The sequence below is a fragment of the Meleagris gallopavo genome, chromosome 3 (genome assembly GCF_905368555.1).
Source record: "Meleagris gallopavo chromosome 3, MGAL_WU_HG_1.1, whole genome shotgun sequence".
In the NCBI taxonomy this organism is placed as follows: Eukaryota; Metazoa; Chordata; class Aves; order Galliformes; family Phasianidae; genus Meleagris; species Meleagris gallopavo.
In genome coordinates this window covers 71,129,657-71,155,509 of record NC_139406.1, presented here as the reverse complement: position 1 = coordinate 71,155,509, position 25,853 = coordinate 71,129,657, and the positions used below count along the sequence as shown (strand labels likewise).

At 40.3% G+C, this 25,853-nt stretch overlaps 2 protein-coding genes across 4 annotated transcripts in view; one reads left to right on the top strand and one right to left on the bottom strand.

Moving 5' to 3' along the window:
• The window catches only part of TMEM67 (transmembrane protein 67), a 30,789-nt gene extending 14,360 nt beyond the window's left edge, over positions 1-16,429 (bottom strand). Inside the window, exons 1-16 of one of the 2 annotated variants that reach the window (XM_085221413.1) lie at positions 16,164-16,429; positions 14,653-14,741; positions 12,445-12,538; positions 11,108-11,207; positions 10,520-10,589; positions 10,334-10,408; positions 8,819-8,881; positions 7,434-7,588; positions 7,207-7,315; positions 5,015-5,101; positions 4,127-4,192; positions 3,446-3,602; positions 2,943-3,066; positions 1,675-1,780; positions 262-318; positions 69-167 (exon numbers count right to left, since the gene is read on the bottom strand). In XM_085221413.1, the coding sequence (XP_085077539.1) occupies positions 69-167; positions 262-318; positions 1,675-1,780; positions 2,943-3,066; positions 3,446-3,602; positions 4,127-4,192; positions 5,015-5,101; positions 7,207-7,315; positions 7,434-7,588; positions 8,819-8,881; positions 10,334-10,408; positions 10,520-10,589; positions 11,108-11,207; positions 12,445-12,538; positions 14,653-14,741; positions 16,164-16,341 (1,629 nt within the window). In that variant the 5' untranslated portion in view covers positions 16,342-16,429. The remainder of the gene's footprint in view (positions 1-68; positions 168-261; positions 319-1,674; positions 1,781-2,942; positions 3,067-3,445; positions 3,603-4,126; positions 4,193-5,014; positions 5,102-7,206; positions 7,316-7,433; positions 7,589-8,818; positions 8,882-10,333; positions 10,409-10,519; positions 10,590-11,107; positions 11,208-12,444; positions 12,539-14,652; positions 14,742-16,163) is intronic. The other variant, XM_085221412.1, reaches the window with a different exon arrangement.
• Positions 16,430-17,170: 741 nt separating this feature from the next.
• On the top strand, positions 17,171-25,144 carry RBM12B (RNA binding motif protein 12B). 2 transcript variants are annotated; one of them, XM_085221415.1, is made up of 3 exons: positions 17,171-17,307; positions 20,197-20,242; positions 20,962-25,144. In XM_085221415.1, exon 3 carries the CDS (start codon positions 20,990-20,992, stop codon positions 23,084-23,086), a length of 2,097 nt encoding a protein of 698 aa, XP_085077541.1. In that variant the 5' UTR covers positions 17,171-17,307; positions 20,197-20,242; positions 20,962-20,989; the 3' UTR covers positions 23,087-25,144. The 2 variants fall into 2 exon arrangements, with proteins under 2 accessions (XP_085077541.1, XP_019469695.1); XM_019614150.3 differs by lacking the exons at positions 17,171-17,307; positions 20,197-20,242 and adding an exon at positions 20,249-20,672.
• The last annotated feature ends 709 nt before the right edge of the window (positions 25,145-25,853 follow it).

The following is a 25,853-nucleotide window of genomic DNA, read 5'->3' as shown; positions in this document are numbered from 1 at the left end:
ATGAATGACAGCAAAGGTCTCCTTAAAGAAAGGAAAATGTCCTTGTTTGGTTTACCAGCTTTTTATACCTGTAAGTCAATCACAGAACTGCCTGTACGCCTCTTCCAGCCTGCAGTCCTGAGAAGGGACCATAGCACTGCGAGCCCACCCAACACGCCCAACGTGATCTGAAATAAAGGATAAATTCTTTGTAGATATTTTTAAAAAGACAAAATAGAAGCAAACCATTACACTGGTGAATTAAATGGCAGTACAACTTACATCTGTCTGAATCTGAGCCTCCGACTGATTCATCTCATAATGGACTGAGAAGGAAACCTGAATATTCAGATAGAAAAAGTAAATCTCTGCAGACATTTTTTAAATGCCACAAGAATTGTAACCAGTGGTGGGTCCCAGCTGTTAGTTGATAGGCATTCCCATCTAGGGTTACAGTGTGGGTGCAACATCAATCTCTTTCTGCACACATCTTCACCAGATGTGCTACAGTGCCAAGCATAGAACCAGCACGTGTTCGTCCAACCCTTAGTGCTGACTTTACTAACGATAACACTGGGGATGAACCCCTACTACCTCCAGGTTCACACCTGCACCCCATTATAATCCTTTCAACTCTGCATGCATTTTTTCCATCTGAAAGTAGACACCACAGGTTTGATACTTTCCCTCTTACTGATGTTGATTAAAAGAAGATTTAATCTAATTACATCAACATACAATATCATTAAGTGAGCTCAGACACCTTTCTTTTCCAACTTGAGTGAAATAAAAACTGTCACACAACACCAAAATTGCTCTCTCTAGCTATTTACCTATTCTAAGACCTAATTCTGTGGTTAAATAACGATATGATATTGACAGAGAAGAAGGCTGACTTTTGTTTTTCTATTCTTCTAATTTCCCATCCTTTCCTTCCTTTTGTTCAGCTGATACAGAATGCAAGGAATGGTTCCAGTACCAGGAATTTCCAGTTGAATGTCTATCTGAACTGGATACCTGAACTGCTGAGGAACGTTGATAAGCAGAAAACATTATTATTAGTATTTATTTGTGGCAGAATCATTGTTGTGTTATATTAAATTCAGTATTTTCATTTATTTATAAGCAGTGTGATCTAACAAGCAAACAAGGCACTAGTTTCTTTTTCCCTCTAGATACAGATTATTGAATTATTTTACTTTAAGAATTAAAGATCTCTTGCAAATAATTAACATAAGCAGACAAAAAAATAAAGGCTGTTAAATATATGTATTATCAATATTTTAACTTAAACCACAAATGATCTGAACTGTGTCATAACAACTTCCTCCTAATGCACTTCTTTAAAGAAAAACATTCACTTTCTTGCATAAAACGCTGCCTTTAGTGCACTGCACAAATCAGATACACTTTTAGTATTTCCTTTGCCCTACAGTCTAATTTACCATTATGCACCCAATTGTAAAATCCTACATATCTTGATTTAAAAAAGACTCGAGACAAAAGGAAGAGGCTTTTAACTGCTTCATCTTAAAAGCTTTGTTTTGGTGAAAACTTGCAACTTCAAAACTGAGCTGAACTACAGACTGCTTCGCTTTTTACAACCCCTCCAGCACGCTCAGTCAAGCAGAACTTCAACAGAACTAAAAGCTTGATTAACAAACCAGTACAATGAAGATAGCACGAGGGTCTCACCGTCACACTCTGGGTATCAGGGTTTTGGACAAGCACATCTGTGTAAGCAACAGTAACCAGAGGTGGGTAGATAGTTCCTTTCTGAGTGTGGGATACCAGACGAATTCTGCAGAAATACAAACAGTGTATTATTTAAACGTAGCAAATGGATGAGATGCTTGGAAGGTATTGATTGAAACTTGTACTAACAGGAAAACGCTACATGAAGAGAACAACCTGATGAATAGAATGGGCAATACAAACTCAGAATTGTGGCAATTCACATTTTAAAAGGAACCCAAAAGGCACGGACACAAATAGATAAAAGGAAAAGCTGGGCAAGGGCACTTATTTGTAAGATGATGCTCGAATCAATCTTTACATACTAGTCACATTCTGGAAGTCAATTGCAAAATGAGAGTTTTCTCAAAACACTGCAGAACAAATTTTTCTATATTTATTTAGAATTTATTTAATTATTCTGAGAGGGAGTAGGAGAGGAACAGTTCAGGTCTCCTAATAAACTAATCCTTATTTTTTTGAAAAACATTATATGTACATCATAACAACCAGAGCTGGTACATTAAATAAACCTTCAAGATGCTAACCTGCATAGGTGACAAGACACTGCTAATCAGCAATCTTTTTAACTGTAATTTCATACTAAATTGTAAAGAAGTGCTGATAGAAGATCTCAATTTTATTTAGACATCAATCTCAGAGAAATATGTTATATAAAGAAGGAAAGAAAATGTTCTTTCAAAACAAATTCCACTGCAGATTCACAAGCAGTGATGACCCAAAAAGGCAGTCTTCCACTACAAGGCTACTGTATATATAACGACTACAAGACCATTCTGGATCGTATGACAACATTTATAGGCCAGAGCTTGTAAAAACACTGCAAAAAGAATATGGAATATCAAATAGCACCCTTATATAGTCGGCAATATACACATCAAAAAACCACAGAGGAGTTCTGATGACACTTGCTCATATAAGATGACTGAATGCCTGTTAACTTGCATTATGCAAACACAGATTGATCCATCTTAAGTGAGAAGTAATCACAGTGACTTTAAGCCCCACAAATCAGCATTAGGTATTCTCTCTCTCTCTCAGGAGAACAACCTACAAAAAAAGAAAAACTACAAAAAACCTGCTATTGTCAAGTAAGCACAGGAAAAACAGCACAGAACATAGGAGAAACGACATAACAAAACAACTTCCATTTAAGACACCACAAAATGCAGATTGCACAAGACTGTACATCACATGCATTTAATCACCTTATTGTTATTTTGCTAGCAACTCGAATTATTCTTGGTAGTTTTCCCAAGTCATTTTCTCTTCCACTCAATGTATCCACCAAAAAGAAGCGACGAGTCAAAAGCCAGTTGTTCATACTGCTGCCTTTGAAAAGAAAATGACAGTCTCATAATACCAAAGAAATTAACTCAATGCACAAGCAGGATGAAATCTAATAAAAACAGTGTGTACTCTTATATTCAGGATGGAGAATTACATATTTTCAATTTAAACAGGTATATAATATCACCAGATAACCTTTTTGTGCATATTATTGATTGGACCAGTATCTTCAATCAAAATTTGCACATAGCAAATCAGAACGTGCCTAGAAAACTGATAAATTCACAAAAAAAGAGAAAGAAATTACAGTGGATGAAGGTATTTTAAAAAACAACTTGGAGACTGTAATTAATACAAAGCCTTAGCATTCTGAGTTATTTAGATTATTGGAATTCAGAGAACTGTAACTGGATATTCTTACCTTGATTCACATACATCTCACTGTACTGAAGATTCAGATTTAACACTGGCACAGCCCAAAGGTATTGCTGTCCACTGTCACCATTATATTCATAGAACAGGTCATAAAAGATTGGATTAGTAAAATCCACTAAAATCTTGGAAATGGAAATCTTGCACTACGAGGAAAAATCCATCAGAACACAAAGGTCACTTCAGCCATTTCATGATTTTCTCAACTCGTGGATTCTTCCCTCATAAAACTGCTGTGAAACCCGTTCTATGCCCTTTGCAAAAGACAAGGCATTCCAGCTATTTGCAAGCAATTATGGCATGCTAATGATTACAAAGCTCATAAGAATGACTGCAGTTGAGCAGATAACCAATGAGGAGAATGAAGCTCTGCTAACATTTCTTCTGCTATTTTTCAAAAAACCAGGAAAAGATAATTCAGACACAGGATTAGAAACAGCACAAACACTTCAATCATGGAATATTATGTCTGGTTCTCTGCTCACCAGCATGAGAGGTACACTGCTACTTGATATAGGCCAGTGCAGGGCCATGAGGGTGATTAAGGGACTGGAGCACCTCTCCTATAAGGAAAGGCAGAGAGAGCTGGGACTGTTTAGCACTGAGTTACTGATGATACATAAAGCAATTTAAATCAAATACTCAGAAAAGCATTTTCTCTCTTACTTACACTTTGTTCATAAGTTGTTCCAAATACGTAAGCTGCACTCAGTTTAGTCTGAGTATCAGGACAAAGCTAAACAAAACATAACAATAATTAGGCTAATTCAATTAGGCTATTACTTTCTCACACTAAATACTCACAGGTACCCCAAGCAGCTTATATATTCAGCAGGTCCATGAAATATACACCGAGTTTTATTTTGTTCTATTTTTAAGGATCGCTTTTAAAGAGTAAGCAATAATACTTATTGTATTAGCATAGGTGTTAAAATGCTGTTTGAATTTATTCTTGCACAGCATTTTCCAATGTCATCACCAGCTCAGTAACCCATTTTCTCAAACACCCGTTTCCTTAAAATCTGGAAGGCAGAAACAAGACAATTCATCCTGAGAAGGTAACAAACCAAACAGCAGTCACCATCTAAATCCTGAACGTCAACTACTCTTCTGCAGATACCGAAGCATTTACAGTGAAGTGCACCAAGAGTGCATGAAGGGCTTAGAAAAGAGGACGAACAATTCCTGATTGTTTTTGCTTGTCTTCCTCTTATTGCCAGCCTAGAGAATTGCTGAGAGAGCCTATATCACTGCTAGACTGCTGAACGAATTATGCTTTGTTACATTCCATAGCTTCCAATTTTTGCTGTTTCTCAGAACTTTCAGGTATTTTAAGTGGATATTGGCCCACTGGATGATGGGTTGTTGAGATTATACTCTTCATTTTGGAGAGATCATCTTGAGACTCAATCAAGGGTTACTTTCCCTAATCTACCTACATTTATCTCATGAACTGTCACTACTATAGTAATGAGACACTTGGCTTTTGTTTGAAGGCTTTGCCTACAGGCAATCACAACACCAGGCTATCAAAAAAAGGCAATTACATCAAACCTACCTGTAAGAGGCCTCCTTCCAAACTTTGCCATTTAAGAAAGTTTCCTGCTGCATCATACGAGGCTGCAATAAACTGCAGTTTCACATCCTGATGATAAAAAAAAAAAAGAGACAAAGAGACAAACAACAAAACACTTTAGGGATTACTGTCTCATTGTTCTATGCACCTCTAAAACTTTCAGTATAATGATTTACTTTTCCCCCTTAGATTTTATACTTTTAATTTGGCATTTTACTTTTTTTTTTGTTTTGAAACTTAATTATCTTTTTTTTCCTTTATAGCCTGACTTTCTGCTTGTATTTTTTTGTCCTCAAACCGAAAGCTTCCAAGAGAATGATTCAGTTTCTCTTGAGTGCACACACATAATTGCAGATATATCAGCCATTTGCTCAACTCAAATTCACAGTCTACACAAATTACCTACAACCTAAAAGCTACAAAACCACACTGCTGCTATGCTTCTACCAGATCATGCTTATTCAACTACTTTCACATTTGGTGCTTGGTTACACTGAGCTTTCTTGCTGTATGAGACCCTTAGCTCATGGCCTGAACCAATGGTTGAGCACCTGGAGAAGGGGCACAGCTGACAACAATACACCTGTGCAACCAGAAGGGGTGGGCTCCCTAAACTCATTTAAAGGCTGGCAGCCTTAAAGGACTGTAAAAAACACTTATTTGAACTTAGTGGAAAAGAACATGACTCTTTACTTTTTGATTCCTGCTAGGAGGTTTCTGACCTCCTATATTTATCTCAGTACTGGCAGGTAAAGGTAAACCTAACAAAAGTAACAAATATTGAGATATTTTAATTGACAGTGACAGAACAGCTCAGTTATAACATGACTTTTTCTGTTTTGCTGGAAGGGATTTAGTATATCTCTCCAGCCTCTTATTTCCATTTTCTACAGATATATAAGTATTTTATTTTATAGGCCTCTGCTGTTAGAACTGGTAGGACTGGAAGAATCTATTCATATTAATAACATTATACAGGTAGATATACCCTATGTAATCTGAAATCTACGCAGGTTTCTAATGTACAGTAGCCTCAGAATTTCAGCCTTATGATGAACACTTCTTACTTGTTAAAGCAGAAGCTGAACTGCAACACTGCAATCTTGTTTAATATAAAACACAACTCAACTTGGCTAAAAAGCCTATTAGTTTATTTTTGAGTCAACTGGAGGAAAGGATAAATATAGCAGTATAAATGACAGGTTACCACTAAAACTATTCTCTGTGATCTACTTAATCTGTATGAACTATTCCAGTTTTACTAACTTTAAAACAATTTCATAAAATAAAACACCAATTACTTATCTAAAGAAAATGAAATTCCTGAGCTGGAATGATAGATTGAATCAATTTTTGATAGAACTCAGCTTGTTCAGATTTGTAACAAAAGAATGAAAGTTTATATAATTGACATACAAAAAGAAATAAGTGCATAAGTGCCAGAAACAAGAGAAGGAAGGGCTTAAATAGTGTAACAACAATGGAGAATACAGTTCCCATCACTGCAACTGAAGAGAGAGCCGAGATAAAACCACAGATCAGACATGTCAGGGTGCAGGGTTTTTACTGACACCAGGAGTACAGCAGCAAAGTTACAGCACATCACTTACACCCTTATTTTTCTTATTAGCTCATGAGGAAAACTGACACAGCTGTAAGGATGTACGTACTTCAAGTAAGGGAAAAACACACACAACTTTCTTAAGACTTACAGAAATTGAAGTAGAGAATACTAGGAGTGAAGGACAATGCCTAACCTCCTATTAACTTAGAGGGGTATAAAAGATCTAAATTCTAGTTTATCACTGCCAATCCAGAAGAATCTTGGAGTCTTATTAAGGACTTGCTAGCTGGCTTGTTTCCTGTGTCACACACAATTGGTCCTGGTCAGATCACTTACGTATGCTTATCTCTGCATTACGAATGTGAGTACACAAGTATGAGCAACAGAAATGTGTGTGCAAGTGTGAGTTAGTAAAATAATATTTTCCTGAGGAATTTTTTTTAACATAAATATAACTTTCTTCTTCCATACAGATCTACCACTGTTTTGTTATTAAGCTGCCTAAAAATCATCTTTAGTGGACTTGGATCTGCAACAAATTGAAAACTTTTTATGTGATGATGTCCTTTTTCTAACATCCAGTTCCCCACATCTGTTGCCTATCACTTACCTCACTTCTTCCTTTAAAAGTGAAGACAGTAGGGAGATGATTTGTCTCAAGCACTTGGGATGCTAATCCTGGTTGATCGCCGTAATACAGCCACGGCAGATTATGCCTCCTGAAAAACATCAAACCTTTTCTCTAAAGAAACACAACGTTTTAAATCAAAGAACACTCAGAACAATAAACTCCATAGACACAATTCAAGACAGAATGCAATGGAAAAGGTAACTTACCAGAATGCTATTGAATGAACAATGCCTAGCCTTGCTGTATTGGCATAAATATATTGAAATAAACTGCAGGCATCTGTACTTGAAGAACTCAGTGAGTTCATATTCATCACACACATATTTCCAAGAGCTTGGCACGCTGTTAGATTAGAGTACAACTGCAATGGAGAAACACAGCAACACAGAAAAAAAAAATCTATGAGCTCTTTTTTGTGATACAAATTTGTTACATTTAGTCATTCCTAAGCCTTCGCTTGAAAGTGATTTTGTTTTTTTTTGCCAATATCTAATATTTTCTTCAAGTTATTCTGGTTCTACATTTTTAAAGGTCTCCAAACGGCAGCATGAAATCAATGCTCTCACTTTTTTAGAGGTTTTTTTTTTCTTTCATTATCTAGATCATATGATGCAAAAAAAAAAAATTAAAATCTGCATCTGAAAAATGAGGCTTTACTATAGCTGCATGCTTCATAAATATCCTCTCTTCAGCTTAGTACTTACTGTAATCTGCTGTTTCTAAACCTTGTATTTACATGATTGTTCGATTTTGACAAACAAACTGCTGCCACGTGATGGCAGAAGTGATTCCTGGCAGCTGCACACAGGTACCAATCACAGCACTAGTATTAACTTGCCATCACCTACTGCCTTTGCATGGGCCTCATGGGCCAGATCAGCAGCTGCACAAATGTTCAGGCAGCACCTTGGGAGAGCTCAGCAGGAGAAACGGGATAAACTTACCTACGGGATGAGAACAGATTCAGTTGGTGAGCATCTCAGAACAGTGTGTGTGAAACGGGGAGAAAGAGTGGGTCATGAAAAGTTAAAGCGTGGTTGAGAGGAAAGGAATATGGCAAAGCAAGTGTGTGGTAAGGGGGCTGGTAAACGAGGCAGGCTTATCCCCTTCACTGCTGTGCACAATTCTGTTGCTGCAGCCACTCTTCATGGTTACTGCCACCCAGAGCAATACGCAGTTAAATAAATTAACACATAAATCAAAACAGAAATAAAATGAAAGGTTCAATGGTTATCCTTCTCCATCACAGAACAGAATTATCAACTGAAAGCCATTGAAGACATAAAGACCAGCTGCCAATTTTTGAGGGGTTCCTCCCCCAGTACACTCAATAGAAAACTGACTATTGCAGGACTTTCACACTGTTCACCCTGTGAAGATTTCAGCCACAGAGACTTGCAATACCATTCATCAGAGCTTAGTAGTCTTTCTAAGCATTCTGGATATATATTTCTCTTATCTAGTCTTCTCAAAATAAGGTTATTTAAAACAAGGCAACTTCCACAAACTAAAGCCCCAATGTTAGAGGGGTTTTTATGAAGAGTACTTGTTTTGCATAAAAAAGCAAACTACAAACATTAATGAAACTCACCCAGCAGGCAGAGGCTGAGGCTTGCAGGTTTTTCAGAAACCAAGCTGATGTCAGTGTTACACCCTGTAAGTAAGGAACAGCTTCACTGTCTTTGTTCAGAACAATTAACTGAACACACAACAGTCTGGGAAACTGTCAAACAGAAGATGTTACTTATTTTTTATAAGAGCTTTCTGACCTTTGAAAATGTCTAAATCGATCCAGCTCTCTTCTAAACTCAACCACCAAAATGAAATCCTTTGTTTCACTTTGCTAAGTTAGACAAAGTACACGTAATAAGAGTGGAAGTACTGAAGTTTTGAGAATAGATTCTGTGACAAAGGAGCTCTTTTTACTGCACAAGGAAGTACTAATAATTTCAAGAGTAAAGAGTTGACTGGATGGTAAATTTAACTTGGAACCACATTTGCCAAGTTCATTTCACCACTTGCATTTTACAATTAGATTTAAACCAGACTCTTGAACCCTTCTGTGTGCTTCTGTGGTATGAGGGTACTTTAAATCAGAGTCCAATCCCCCTGCTAAAGCAGGGTCCCTACAGTAGGTCACACAGATAGGAGTTGAGACTGAGATGAACAAAGAAAGGATAAGATGTGCTTGCAAAATAAGGTAAGACTGATGAATGAAAGCTGAGGAGAACTACTTGAACAAATTTATTTTGGGTATATGGCAGGAGATGCTGGTTTAATACCTGCTTATACATCTTGAGTGACTGACAGGACACAAAGTTGGGCAAAACAGCAAACTCTGAATTCAGATTACAAAGTCTGAAAAAACACAGGAAACAAAGGGGGGTGTCTAGTGGGGAGATGAATATGTGGTAGGTGAACTGAGAAGAATGTGAACCCTGAGTATTTAGCCAATGGGGGGATAAGGGGGAGAGCTCACTATAGCATCAAGGTATAGTAGTAAAAAGAGGCTGGGCCTCTGATGGATTGAGAGATCCTACCCAGAAATGCCCTCAGTAGACTCTCCCTTTACTTGAATAAAGAAAGCTGAAGACTCCTCTGTCTCTTTCTGGGATAACTGAGCAAGCCTATTGGAGCAGAAATCTTCCCAACAAGATGGGTCTTGAATATTCCCAGAGAAGGAGATTCCACAGCCTCTCTGGGAAGCCTGATCAGTGCTCCATCACTCACACAGTAAAGTTCTTCCTCGTGTTAGTATGGAACTTCCTGTGCTTCAGGAAGCTTTCCACTTGTTGCCCCTTGTTCTGTTGCTGCAAAGAAGTCCACGCACAATAAATACAACAGACCACATACAACTTGTTTTGATACCAAACTCATGTAAATTACCACCACTTTTCAGCTTCCAAGATGTTCTTAAACCTATCCCAACAGAGTAATGCTTGCCAGATCTACATATCGACTATCCATTATCCACTCTCTATGCTGATACAAATTACCTCACAATCACTGCGACTGGACAGCAAACCACCACCTTTGTTTTCCAGGAAGAGAATTTAACAGACTTACTGGATACAGCTTGAAAATGCTTCAGTATAAAAATACTTACTAGCTGTCCAAACCGAACAGTTGCAATTCCCTTTGGAGGTAAGCTTTCACGAGCGCTGAAACATAAACCTCCACTCTGAAAAAAAAATGAAATTTAAAAATTTCCATAAAAATACAAATGTTTGTATTTTTCAACACAACTTTTCATTTTTCTGAACTTTGATGAAATAAGCATTCCTCTACTTACTAAAATATTTGGGCTGCTACAGTCACACGACTTGCTTACATCGATGAATGTCTGTTCACATCTTACACACCTATGGATTGCAAACATGAAGAAAACACTTAAAATGCAGTTAAGTATGATATTAAGTACTTAGTGAAAGCTGACTACATAAGATGTCTTTTAAAGAGGTAAGACCTAGTGATACCATGAGTATCTTCAACAATTCAAACTGAAATCCAAAACTCATTATTAGTTTGTTTCTACTGTCAGTGAAGAAGCAAAGAAATGATACAGTCAGTTATCAAAACAAACAACAAAAAAAGCCCACAAAAGCAAAACACACAAAAAAATCAAAAGAACATTGCTGGTCAGGTAAGGATTTTATCAAACACAATGCATATTAAGTTTGATATTGGCTTGAGAAATTCCAACTCATTGCTTTTGAAACTCTCACTAAGCTTTAAGGACGTATACAGTAGAAGCAAAAGAGAACATTTCTATTATCCAGAACTGTTTATATCCCATGGATACAGACTTTATCTCAGAAATATTCCATTTAAACAGAATATGAGACTTCCAAATTTATCAGTAAAAAGGAAGAATACTTACCTGCTTCCTAACACATCTGAAGCGGAGAACGACTCTGCGCTCCCATTACAAACTATGCACAATGCTTCATTTAGCAAAATGCCATCAACACTTCTTTCCACTGAGTTGAAAAGAAAAGCAGCTGTGATATAACAGCATGATGCACAGTATGTCATGCAGCTTAAAGAAAGTGCTAATAATGAAAGCATCAGTGCAGAGATCTGAAATAAACGCAAAGATTTTATCTCCTCCAAATCAAAAGCATAACTTGCACAAAACATCCACTATAAATGCATATTCATATTTATTTATGTTGGGCTGATGGTTGGACTCGATGATCTTAGAGGTCTTTTCCAACCTTAATGATTTTCTCACTCTATATATGTATGTATGCCAATGTGTTGTTTCTATAGTGCGTACACACCATCGTAGTCATGAAGTATTCCATGTATTGCTGCTTTGCTATTTCAAACCAAAAAGGCTCAGAATAGATATATTTTTTCATGTGACATTAACATTTCTAGAGGTTCCTAAAAAAATTAAAATTAGTCATCCTGTAAAGAGTGACTCTCTAGTAGACTTGTAAGAAATTAAACCAAACTGGACATTAAATATTTAATTAAAGAATTACAGACATGTGAAAAGTCTTTTCCATCCCATGTCTTTGCAAATGAAGAAAACTAGAGCTCCCAAAAACTTTTTTAACATCTTTTAATAAAGTAATTCTTTGCTGTTTGCTTTTTTTTTTACTATGCAAGATTATAAAAAATGTATTTAATACAGAAACTAAAATGAACCCCAAAATTCATTTTCTGTGTTTACTGAAATGCATCTGTAGCCACTACGGGGCATCAGGTAAGAGCTGCAGATTTAGGGAGGCGTTTGTCAGGGAATCACAGATTTAGTGCACTTTAGGGAAGCGTGAAATCCACAGATCTTAACACACAATGGCTTGCTTGGTGCACTCAGGCTACCTGGTTCCACCTGCTCATGTATCTGTAATTCCTGTACTGCAAAGTACCTATGCATTATATTCTCCAAAATATTTGTGTGGTTTTTTTTGTCTGTACTGAAATTGGTTTTACTCCCCATTTCACCACTACTTCCATGTGCCAACCAGCTTCAAGAAAGTGATGTAGTGTTGCAGTATTCTTTTCTACAACTCTTTCTCATTAGCTTTCATTTCAAGGAACAGTGATAAAGATTTGCTGTCTTTGAGGAACAAAGCTTGAGATCAATAGCAATGCTAAACTGTTACCTTACAAATGCAAACATATGTTAAATTTCCTTTTTTATTTAATAGAACTCAAATATCTAAAACAAGCAATAATATCTCATAACTTGCATATGTTTCTTACCTAATATTTCATTACTGAGGCATTTACATTTTCCTTCAGAAGTCAGGCCCTTAGGGCAAGTAATACAATTCCATCCGTCTTGAGTAACCCCACTCTAAAATTAAACATACAATTATTAACTTTTTCAAAAACAATCATCAAATACCTGTGAAGAATGACTGATCCAGATGTTCTTTAATAGAAAATGTGTTCAGATACAACATAATTCTATGCAAAGACAGACCAAAATAAGTGTTTTTAAGTTTTTCTGAAACATTTGTTAACACCTGCGGTAAAGACTAGAGTTCACTGAAAGTGCTGTGTTTAAAAAAGATACAGAGATACATATACAGAAATAATGGAAATGGAGAAGTCTTAGAGTTGATCAGCTCTCGTAACTGCAGGCGTGTATCTGAACAGTTCACAAGTACACTTCTGTTATATTAAGGAGTAAGGGCACCACAGATTAAAAACAATGGGGGAAGTGAAGATGGGGGAAGTATAATGTTATTCCCTTCTCCACTGCCATGGGATCAAAGAAGATTACCACCAGTACAAATGGAATGACAAAAATACCGATAGATATTTGCCAAGGACTTTGTCTAGTGAAACAAGATGAAAAGAAGAGAAAAACTACTTGCATTACCCAGTTAGTCGCTAAACTTATGTAGTTAAGCTCATCTCTTGAGTTTTCCTACAGCTATCAGAAGGAAACTATTCTAGAACCACAGAATTGTAGAATGGTTTGGGTTGGAAGGGATCATTAAGATCATGTAGTTCCAACCCCCTGCTACAGGCAGGGACGCTTCCCTCTAGACCAGGTTGCTCACAGCCCCATCCAGCTTGGCCTTGAATGCTTCCAATGAGGGGGCATCCACAGCCTCACTGGGCAACATGTTCCAGTGTCTCACCACCCTCACAGTAAAGAATTTCTTCTTAGCATCCAGTGTAAATCTACCCTCTTCTGGTTTAAAGCCAGTCGCTACCTGCCCTTATAAAAAGTCCCTCCCCAGCTTTTCTGTAGCCCCACTTCAGGTACTGGAAGGCCGCTGTAAGGTCCCCTAGGAGCCTGCTCCAAGCTGAAGAACCCCAGCTCTCTCAGCCTGTCCTTGTAGGGGAGGTGCTCCAGCCCTCTGATCATCTTCACTGCCCTCCTTTGGACTCGCTCCAACAGCTCCATGTCCTTCTTATATTGGGGGCCCCAGAACTGGACACAATACTCCAGGTGGGGTCTCACAAGAGCAGAGGAGCAGAATCACCTTTCTGGACCTGCCGGTCACATTTCTCCTGGTGCAACCCAGGATACTGTTGGCCTTCTGGGCTGCAAGCACACACTGCAGGCTCACGTTGAATCTCTCATCAACTGACACAACCAAATTCTTCTCCTCAGGGCTGTCTCAAGCCATTCTCTGCCCAGCCTGTATCTGTGGTTGGGTTTGCTTTGACTCAGGGTGCAGGACCTTGCACTTGGCCTTACTGAACTTCATGAGGTTGGCATGGGCCCACTTCTCAAGCCCTTTGCGGTCCCTCAAGATAGCATTCCTTCCTTCTAGCGTGTCAGCTGCACCACCCAGCTTGGTGTCATTCTAGAATTTTTTTCTCCTGGAGAAATATTACTTCTCTGTTTACTCTAGAGGGAGAAAGATGGTTAAGGCTGGTGCCTCCAGCTCTATGCTTTGAATATGACACTGAATTGTACTTTAATTTGTCAAGACAGGCAGAAAGAATTGAGCAAACTACAAGGGTACATAGCTATAATTACAGTAACATAAAAGCAGCAGCTCATTTCAAAGCAAAGTATCAAGGAGTAAGAAGATACAGCCTGAATGTAACAATCTATAATAGAATTTATGTAAATAAGACACTTATGAGCTGCAATACTTCTTTAGCATTCCATAAAACACTGGTTGGTGTCTGCCCAAGGGTAATATAACATGAGTAATATGAAGGTAATATAACATGAGACAGAACACAACAGCACTGGAGGGAAATTGAACATTTTAAATCCTCTTGCTTTGACAGTGGAGTCAAATTTTTAATGAAAAGATGCCTCTGAAATAATATATCATTCTAAAGAGAAATATATTCTTACGGATAAACATGGTTTTAAAGTAAAAAAATTCCAAGTAAAGACTATTTCTCAAAATTATTTGAAATTAAAAACAGCTCGCAGTCAGATGGAAATCTAGTATCAGTATTATGGCAAAGTATGCAAAGTTCAATACTCACCATATTTGCCGGGCATTTTTCACAAATAACAGAGGACCCACCGTTATTAGAAACCATCCTATACCCTGGCAGACATACACATGAACTACCTGAAAACAAAAACAAGCTTTTAATCTATATAAAATTGATTTTTTGTCACAGAATACTAAGAGCAATTGCTATTTTTTCCTCAAGGAGTCAAAATAATTTTTCAGATTTTACGCATAAAACACAGAAGTAAGATGTGAACATTAACCTGTTTTTAAAAAAAAAGTTCATGTTATTGTATCTAGTGATAGGTTTTGGAAGAATGTTACAGGGTTGAGTGAAACACGAGGGGGCTAAGGAGGAACACATAAAAGTGGCACTTTTGTGTTTTTTCTCCAGCTCTATCAGTTGGTTTAATAATACCACAGTGCTATCCTTAGCCCACTCTCTACATCGTTACCAGCATTATATATCTGAATTCAGTTTTTATCCTTTGAATACGATGAAAAGGAAGCTGAGGAGAGAACTTATTGCCCTATTCCATTATCAGAAAGGTGCTTACAGTGAGAGTGGGGCTGGTCTCTTTTCACTGGTGACAGGACGAGGGAAAATGGTCTCAAGTTGTGCCAGGGCAAGTTTAGGTTGGATATCAGGAAACACTTCTTTAAGAAGGGGTTGTGGAACAGGCTCCTCAGGGAGGTGGTTGAGTCACCATCCCTGGATGTGTTTAAAAAGCATTTAGAGTTAGGGTAGTATGGTCAAGTTGTGGTTGGACTCGATGATCTGTAAGGTCTTTTCCAACCTGAGTAATTCCATGACTCTATGCTCACCTGTGAAAGTTCATCAAACTATAAAAGTAGCTTTAAAGCTATTTTAAACACATAAATTTTTCCATGTGAACTAAGGTTTATCTTGAAATTTCAATGAATAACATTGAAATTCATGTAAATACTACTTTAATGGCACTTGCTAATGCTCAATAGCTTTTTTTTCCATAAACTTTTTAGTCTCTCTATCATGGACATTTCTCCATATGTTTAAGCACATATTATAAAATAAAATTGATTCTAAGTGCTAATGAACTGTATTTATGAACTCCTAAATCTATGTAATGAACTGTATTTATGAACTCCTAAATGTATATAATGAACTCCTAAATCTGGCCGCGTAAAAATCATGTACAATGATGTGAAGTGCTCCACAACGTTCAAGCACCACTAGCATCCTTACCAGCCCAGTTTTACAGAACATTTGTCAAAACGGTGGGTTATCCTGCCAGAGATTTAGACGGGACTTGAGATTTCTCAATCAGAGGGCGGTGAGGCGTTGGCACAGCTGCCCACAGACCTGTGGCTGCCCCATCCCTGGCGGCGCTGAGGGCCAGGTCGGTGGTGCCCCGGGCAGCCTGAGCTGCTGGGCGGCGTCCTTTCCCACAGCAGGGGGCTGGAGCTCGATGGGCTTTAAGGACCCTTCTAACCCGAGCCGCTCCGTGCTTTGGTTCCGTTCGCCCCCCCCGCACCGCCACTCGTGCCCGCCCCGCTCACCACCGGCGCTCCGCCTCTGGTGCGCCCCGCAGGGCCCGCAGGACAGCTGCGAGATGTCGAAGTAGCGCGCATCGCCGCAGTCGCCGGGATGCTGCAGGGGCAGAGAGAAGCCGCGGGCGGACGGCGGCACCCGGAGCAGAGGGAGCAGCAGCAGCAGCAGCGCGGCAGCGGTCGCCATGGCTACGGGCGGCCTCCAGCGCTACCCGCCCACGGCTGCCTCGTACGGCGGCTGCGAGGGACGGCGCGGGGCGGGGACGCGTGACGGGTGCGCGGGGCGGGGCTGCGACGGGCTGCGTTGGGGAAGCGCGGCTGGGTCAGTAACAGTGCGGTGATGGAGGGCTGGCGGCTCTGGTACCTCACTTGTAAAGCGGTTACATACATAGTAATCACAGAATCATAGAACGGCCTGCGTTAAAATGGACCACAGTGATCATCTAGTTTCAACCCCCTGCTATGTGCAGGGTCGCCAACCAGCAGACCAGGCTGTCCAGAGCCACATCCAGCCTGGCCTTGAATGCCTCCAGGGATGGGGCATCCACAACCTCCTTGGGCAACCTGTTCGAGTGTGTCACCACCCTGTGTGGAAAACTTCCTCCTAATATCTAACCTGAACTTCCCGTGTCAGTCTGAAACCATTCCCCCTTGTCTATCACTATCCAAACGCTAAAGCAAGATAATGAAGTATAACAGAAGTGCTTTGTGTGTTATTTTTCTGAGAAGAAACTGGTAGCGCAGGTACTGAGGTAACTACGATGCCAAGGCACGGCCCGCGCCGCCCCGACCGCTTTGAGGGAGCTGAACGCGAGCTGAACGCCAGCTGAACGCCAGCTGCACGCGCACCGCCGCAGCGCCGCTTCTCTCGCGGCTGCCGGACTCCGACTGCACGCCAAGGCGCTACGCATGCGCACACGGTGGCGGCTGCAGAAGCGCGGCTTACGGAAGAAACTCCGCGCCGGGTGCTGGCGGAGAGAGACGGAAGAACTTGCGGGGCTTCAAGGGCAGGGGAGGGGGTCGCGCAGGCGCAATTGGGTTCCTACGCGGAACGTTGTGGGAGGGAGCGACGGAGAGCGCCATCTTGGCGGTACTGCGCCGCGAGCTGCGGGGAGCGGCGCTCGGCGCGGAGGCTGTCCCGGCGGCCTGTCCGGTGGGTGGATGCCGTGAGGGACGGCGCCCGGGGTCCCGGGGCGCTGCGGTCACCGAGGGCGCGGGGTTCCCGCCGCGAGCCGGCCGCGTGTCGCCGCTCCTCGGTAGCCCGGCCCTCTCGGAGCCGTTGCGCGGCAGTCGCCCGAGGCCTCCTCGCGCCGCCGGGTTGCCTCTCGTCCTTCCCTCCGCGGCCCCTCCCGTCACCCTGCTCCGGGGAAGCCGGGCTCGCTCCCTGCCGGGCCGGCTCCCAGACGCGGCCGCGCGGCTTCCCGCTCGGCCCGTCCTCCTCGGCCGCCATCCCGCGGCCCCGAGCTGCGGCCTGCTGGCGGGCGGGACCTGTTTCCTCTCCGGGCGGGCGCTGCGCTGGCTGCGGGCGGAGCTGCTGCTCTGCGGCGGTGGGATCGGTCCTGCCAGCGGCCTGCCCGCCTGCGGCGCTCACCCGCATCTGTCTTCGACGGGAAACCGGTGTGCGACGGCCCGTTGCCAGTGCTAGAGCCCGTTTGTAAGACGATTGGAATAACAAATCATCATCACCCCACCAGCTGTTTGACACTTCTCATACATACTGGGTTTTACAGTTGTGACATTTCTGTGAACGTGCCTTCTGGTTTGCACGTTCACTGTCTGCAAGCCATTGCAATCTCACTACATTGCAGCAAGAACGTTAGTCAAATTCAGACTTAGTTTCATAAAATGTTATTTATTTATTTATTTATTTTTGAAAGAGAGAAGTGTTAATTTAGCGAGCTTTTAATGGCACTTGAAATTTGCTAAGAGTGTGGAAGTATAGATGTAGCACTGCTTTCTAGCCAACCCACTCAAGTGCAGAATCTCTTAAAGCATTGTTGGGTGTACTTCCATGTTTTTAAGTGGGTGGCATGAGGTTGTCAGTCTATTTATGATGTAAATCCCTGTTCTCTGAAGTCCTTGCTCAGATTATGAATTGGCCCTTGCATCCTGAAAGTCACTGTATTCATTCAGTTAAACAGTTGGATGGCTTATCTACCGGTCCTGCTCCTTCTTGATTGTTTAATGTGAAGTCAGTAAAAATGTGTTATCAGATCTTGCTTTTCTGTTTAAGGACTTCTTGAAGTGTCTGGTTTTAACCAGTGAAGGTTGTATGTTGTATACGTGATACATCGTAGAGAACTTGCCATTTATCATCGAAGAAGTTCTGAGGAGATCTGTTCTGAATGCTGTTTAAGGATTGGGATGAAATTCAGAAATACTACAGATTAAATACATCGGCAAGTAGCAGGGCAGCGGATTTGACTTTTCAAGACATGAAGGCCTTACAAAGAAAATCCTGCCCTTGAATTTCTTCTTGCTTCTGGCATTGCTTTCACATCTGTTAAGAAGATAGATTAAAGTGTGTCCAGCTGGGATGGAGTTAACTTTCTTCATAGCAGCCGATACGGTGTTCCGGATTTTTGGCTAAACAGTGCTGACGACACCAGTGTTTTGGCTTTCCCTACGCAGCCTTTGCACAAGGTCAAGGTTTTCTTTTTCCCATTCAGCTACTCCAGCTGGTAGACAGGGAGTGGCCAAGAGGTTGTGAGAGCATAGCCAAGGCAGCTGACCCAGGTTATCTGAAGAAATGTTTTGTACCATATAGTGTCCTGCTCAGCAGCACAAGCTGAGGTAGGGGAAGATTTTTGTTCGCTGGATTTTTTTGGGGAAAGGGAGGCAGGGTATGTTTTTGGCTTTTAAGGTGGCTGTTGTTCTGAGGCAGATCTTCTTCATGTAGGAGTTGGTGAGTGATTTCCTTTGTTTTGCTTTTTTTTTTTTTAATCTTTCCTTTACATGTTAAATTGTTTTTATCGTGACCAAGAGTTTTCTTGCATCCATTCTTATTTTCTTCCCTGTCCTGTTGATGGGGATGTGGAGTAAACAATCAACTGCGTGGCTGCTGGCTGGAGTCAGTTCACTGCAAAAATACAGAGGGCTGATGATCTTCAGTACAAGTATTAAACAGGCATTTGTTTTGGTTAGTTGTGTTTATAAATTGCTGATGTAGAAGTGACCAGAATGTGTTAGTTACAGAATTTGGTCTTTGCTGTTGCTTTTCTGGACTTTGTGAAATGAGAGTTACTGTGATCAGCAGCTAAGTTGACATCAGGATCTAATGGTTTCTACTTGTTACTGAACAAGGGTTTTTGCAGGAGATGTTTGCAGATGCTTGTTAACAGGGCCTTGGGTTCTTGTTCTTTTTAAATGGATGTAGTTGTGTGCTCTGGAAGCTTATCTTTGTTCTGACAGTATTGCACTGTGTGTTGCGTGTCATTAGATGATAATGTTGACAATTTGGATGTGATCAAGTCAGTGTATTAAGTGATTTTGAAAGGCAGTTAATATTTAGGGAAGATACTGAATTCTGCTTTGTGAACTGAGGAGCTCGTTGAAGTTTCTTCTCACTACATGTGTTTGCTCTTTTGATTGTCTTCACTCCTTATGCTAAGTATGGTGCTGGACTGGTGAGTAGCATACTCTTGTGAACTATGAAAGAAGGTGGATTGTGGAAGAATGGACACGTACTGTAATCTTGAGATGGACTTACGCATCTTTCAAGAACTCAAAGACTTGAGGGTTATCCCTGATATGTAGTCGGTCTGTTTGATTTCAGCGGTTTGGTATGACACAGTTGATGAATCTCATCGTGTTTTCATCATTTGCAGAAGTCAACTTTTGAATATCCTTTGCTTTGGAAACACAAAAGATGTAATGTTCCTTGGAACATGGAAGGAGGCCTTCATTTTATCACAGATTGTGGTTTCATTACATGCTTGGCTTTAATATTAGCCGCTGCTCTGGAAGCTGCAGCAATGTAGCAAAGTTTGTAAACCGAAGTACAGATATCAGCCATTAATTATGTTTCATTTTCTTTCCACAGTTAAGTTGATTTTACAGAATTTATCAGGTCTTCCAAGCAGAAACAGGTAAGCTGCCGAAAGCTTAACACTTCTCACTGAGTATTGTGACAAGATCGTACATGGCAGTTTATTCGCACAGACTTGTGGCTGGGATCTAGGATATACTCTCCTGAGTGCATGTGGCTGCTGCAATTAATACTCTGACTACATGAAAGAGACAACATTTCTGAACGCTGAGAAAAACACGTGATTGCAGAACTGATCACTGGTTAGAGCAACTTGTCAAAGCAGTAAAGTCATCACTGCTGTTGAATTACTTCATTTTCCAGTATCACAGTTACCCTTTTTCTTTTCTCCTTTTTTCATCTAGTATTTTTAGTGTTTATGTTCACAAATGTCCTGTTCAAAAGTAAACAGGAATTTTTGTTCCTTAGGACTGGTCTGAGATCTCTGGCATACAGCAGCTGTGCCGTGAAAGACTGTAGGCGTTCTTCAGGTATCATGGATGGAGAGGATAACTGAGGTGGATTTGGTTGCCCTTAGGATAGGGAATGCTGATAGACTTGTGTAGGTGGAGTTGCTAATTGTTTTTGACTAATCAACTTTCAGTGAATCTTGTTTTAATCCTATTCTTGTGAACTTGCGAGGGTGTTTTTTTTATTTTGCTATCTTTTCTCTTGATTGAGACAAGGACAGTCCTTTAAAAAGGCTCTAGTTTAAGTGTTAAGATACTGTAATAGCTGAGTACTAAAGACGTGCTATCATGTGTACCTTTTTGTCTGCAGGTGATTTTTGCTGTGGGTTGAGCTCAGCATGGCTGTAGTCATCCGTTTGCAGGGGCTTCCTGTTGTTGCGGGTCCTGCAGATATCCGTCGTTTCTTCTTGGGATTGAATATTCCCGATGGAGGTGTGCATATTATTGGAGGAGAAATTGGGGAGGCTTTTATTATATTTGCAACAGATGAAGATGCACGGCGTGCCATGAGCTGTTCGGGAGGGTTTATCAAAGACTCCCGCATAGAGCTCTTTCTCAGCAGCAAGGCAGAAATGCAGAATACCATAGAAATGAGCCGGAAGCGATTTGACCGTGGGGGACGAGAAGCTATGCCTGGGTCTAGACGAACAGGTCCTAATGGTTCTGGTGGATCAGGTGTTGGAGATGTTCCACATTTAGTTGCAGCATTTACAAAAGGGATAAATAAGCCTGGTTACGGTCCACCAAATCATCCAGAGGCTGGCTTCCACACCAATGGCACGAGACAAGGTGATGTAGGTATGCCTAAATCAGGCTATCAGTCAAGAAAGGATTCTCATGCATTTAACCCAGATGATCTTTACTTATTTCTACGTGGTATACCTTACTCTGCAACAGAAGATGCAGTACGCGATTTCCTTTCCGGGATACGTGTGGATGGAGTCATTCTGATTAAGCATCGTAATGGTTTAAATAATGGTAATTGCTTGGTAAAATTTGCTACGCCTGGTGATGCCTTAGAAGGACTTAAACGGCACAGACAGTATATGGGTCAGAGGTTTATAGAAATAAGTCCAACTACGGAGGAACGGTGGATTGAATATGGTGGGAGGGTAGACATGCCAAATGAGATGGATCATTTTTTCTGCAAAGAACATTCTCCAAGAAGTTCGGGCTACATGCATGCAAGGAAACATTCTCATTCAAGGTCACCTAGGAGACAAAGAACACGTTCTCGATCACCTTCCGGCCAGGAATATTACATACACTTAAGGAATCTATCAACTAATGTGGAGAAGAGAGATTTGAGAGAATTTTTCCCTGATCTGGATATAAGCAACAAACAAATAAAGATTTTATCGGAAAAGCATCAGAGGAGGACTAGAGATGCCTTTGTGATGTTAAGGAACGAGAGAGATTATCAGGCTGCTTTGGAATGTCATAGAAAGGTTCTTCTCAATCGTTCTGTTTACATTTTTCCAATTTCGAGAAAGTCAATGTTGAAAATGCTTGATTCTTACGAGAGGAAAAGATCACAGGAAAGAGCTCATCCTGGGCAGGCCATAACAGAAAAAAGTTATCGGGAAGGTCATTCTGGCCTGAAGATATGTGCTTACGTAAGGAATTTTCCATTTGATGTGACCAAAGTTGAAGTGCGAAGGTTTTTTGAGAGGTTTGATATTGATGAAGATGATATTTACTTGCTCTATGATGACAAAGGAGTTGGGCTGGGAGAGGCATTAGTGAAGTTTAAATCTGAAGAACAAGCCATGAAAGCAGAAAATTTAAATCATCAAAGGTATTTGGGAACAGAGGTATTACTAAGACTTATATCTGAAGAGCAGATGCAGAAGTTTGGTGTAAGTGCTCCATTCTCTACACCCAATGAAATGCAGGGTCATTCACATGCGTATAACAGAGGTGAGCTGTCCCGTCCGGTCGGCTCACCTGGACCACCACAAGGGCCACCCATGCATTCATTTGGTCCTCCTGGGAACTTCAGGCATCCTTCTGAATTTAGGCACCCCCCTGAGAATTTCATGGGCCCTCCTAAGGATTTTAGAGGTCCACCGCCCCTCATGGATTTTGGTGGTGACAGCAAACCTTTTGGCAGAATGGAATTCGGGAATAATAAAATGGGAAATTTTCCTGAAGGAAGATTTATGCCGGACCCAAATTTCAGTGGTGGTTCTGACCGGATTGTTCCTATCCGCTTGAAAAACTTACCTTTTAAAGCGACTCCTAATGAGATTCTGGATTTTTTCTATGGCTACAGAGTTATACCAGAGTCTGTTTCTGTACAGTACAATGAACAAGGATTACCTTCAGGTGATGCCATCGTCGCTATGACAAACTATGAGGAAGCTATGACTGCTATTAATGAATTGAACGATAGGCCAATTGGTCCACGGAAGGTTAAGCTGAGTTTGCTGTAAAGGAAGTAAAGATGCTCTAGAATAAAACATTATAGATTTGACAGTATTGACGGTTACACTCACTTTTTTAATTACTAGAAGACGCAGAAGAAACGGTTTCCATCAACGGTTGTAAATAGTATCTAATTCGGTTAAGTTCCTGGTTAAAATATCTGTATTGTTAAGATATGAGAAATATATAGTGCCTACTTCTTACAACAGAGGAGAGCTTCAAAGTTCTGGAGGACATTCAGTATCTAACGTCAAAGTATAAAAGCATGGAGTTTTAATGTTTTTTTTAAGGAAAAAAATGTTGGGTTGTTATGTTTATTTTTTTTTTAGTTTGCTTTAATTCCTCGTTCCCTGACTTTGCATCAGATAAAATTGTAAGTGTTGGTTGAATGACCATGCACAGTTCAAATAGAAAAACTTCAGCGCTACCTGCATTAGTGATAACAGTTCTTATTGAGGTTAGCTTAATAAAACTAAAAAATGACTGGTTTTTTTTTTTTTTTTTTTTTTTTTTTTTTTTTTATAAGCTGTTCGGTTTTATGTGGTTGCAGGCATCACTATTAGAAGAAAAAAGATCTTCCTGTTCACATTAGCTGGGTTTGCTGGCTTTTCAACTTTTTTAAATAAAAAAGAAATTGCTATTAAGTGTCTGTCCTATTTAAAAGTTGTACGGTTACTGATCTCAGCTATTTCTCAGCAGATGTGGATCTTAGTGAGAATGATGCTTTCTTTGGAAAAACTTCTGGCTGCTTTCTGTGGAAAAACTGATCTGTTAGCATTTGCCAACATATCAATGAATATATGGTTTATAAAGAGTCCAAAAATCTATACAAATCAGGTTGATAGGCTTTCTCTTCACTCAATGTAGTTATATCTCTGAGGCAGAAAATGGATATTGGAGTTGGGTCAAGAATTTTGACTTCAGCCAGAACTTTCAGTAGCCTTGTTTCACCTTCATGTGTTCACAGTATGAATGTTAACTTGCTGATGATGGTGTGGATGCATTCTAGGTCAGTATATGATCATTTTGAACTAACATCTGTCACTGGCAACGGTGCTGGCAACCAGCTATGTTATTCTCTTACATAGGAAAATAATCTCGGTTAGTATTCAGAATGCTTTGATTGCTTTGGTAACAACAAAAGTCAGTTTTAGTAAGAAATAAAAGCTAGCCCATTTGAGGAAAAGGCACTGCATTCAAAATTCAGGCTTAGTAGGAAACCAGTTCTGTGGATATTACTTCTTGTTGACCTTAATTCTTTTATATAAAATCATAATCACTACATCTCATGTAATGTCTTTAAAGAAATGAACACGACAAACCCCTTTTTCTTCGATAACCTTTAAAAAGATAATAGTTTCATTTCTTGAAGAATATTATTTGTCTTGAAGTGCTCGGAGAACTGTATTTTCTGTGCACAAATTTCCTGGAGCACAGATCTTATGAGGAGCGGCTGAGGGAGCTGGGGTTGTTTAGTCTGGAGAAGAGGAGGCTCAGGGGAGACCTCATCTTCTCCCAGGCAACAAACAGGACCTGAGGAAATGGTTGTACCAGAGGAGGTTTAGGTTAGACATGAGGAAAAACTTTTTCTCTCAGAGAGCGGTCAGGCACTGGAATGGCCTGCCAACGGAGGTGGTGGAGTCGCTGTCCCTGGCAGTGTTCAAGAGGCGTCTGGATGAGGAGCTGCAAGATATGGCTTAGTGCTTGTGGTAGCAGTGGTAACGAGAAGATGGTTGGACTGGATGATCTTACAAGTCGTTTCCAACCTTGTGATTCTATGATTCAATCAGAACGTTAATGCCAGGTGTGTAGACGAGGGTTCCTCAGAGCAGGAACTTAGATGGGGTCAAACTTTCAAAGTCTGTATATACTTATCTTCTTTTACTGTTAGGAATTAACTTCAGAAGTGTTACTGTTCTGTATACTCTGAATTTAAATGCAATTTTTAAAAAATGATGCTTTGACTTCATAGTTGGTCACAACTATGCCTAACAAAGCCAACAGACTTCGCAGGGAAAATAACAGAACGAATACAAGAATCCTCAAAATAAAGTTGTTTGGTCTAATTGTGCTGTTGAATACTTAATCATGATTATTTTTGTAAACTAACATCATTTGTCCTATTAAGTCTTGCCTCTGTTGTCAACTGTTGTTTTGTATAGAGGGAAAGAAACAATATTCACCTTCAGTTTTACATGATCTGTTCTTTCTGAAGTTCTTCCAACTACACAATAGCGACTGTCAAGTACTGAATATAAATGGATAAAATTTTTACCATGATTCTAAAGTAACGTTGGTACACAAATACTTCTGTAACAACAAGGATTTGGAGGCCGAAAGGGTAAGAAAATTGATTGCTGGTTAAGTGTGAGATCTGTGTCAGAAAATGCCAACTTCAGGGGCATTGTCTGCTTATAGAAAAGTTTGAGTAACCGCTGATAAGGGACTACTCGTTTTTGGGTTGGTAACCTTTTCTTGTCCTAATCATTTAGTTGAGAATTGATGTAAACACTTTCCTTCTTTATTAATAATTCAGTTGTGAAAGCACAGTTGTATGCATTTTTGCATATAGTTGTATCACATGGTACAGTCATGAAGTTAACCAACCATTTGTTTAGGAAATGGACAGCAGTGCTTGACTGAATATGAAATGGTAAAGTGGTGACAGTGACGGTCCTGATGTGATACAAATATATACCTAAGTACCTATCTGTTGAAACGGAGACATCAGTTACCTTGGTACTTAGCTGCTGTTCATTAGCACTCCTGTCAGCA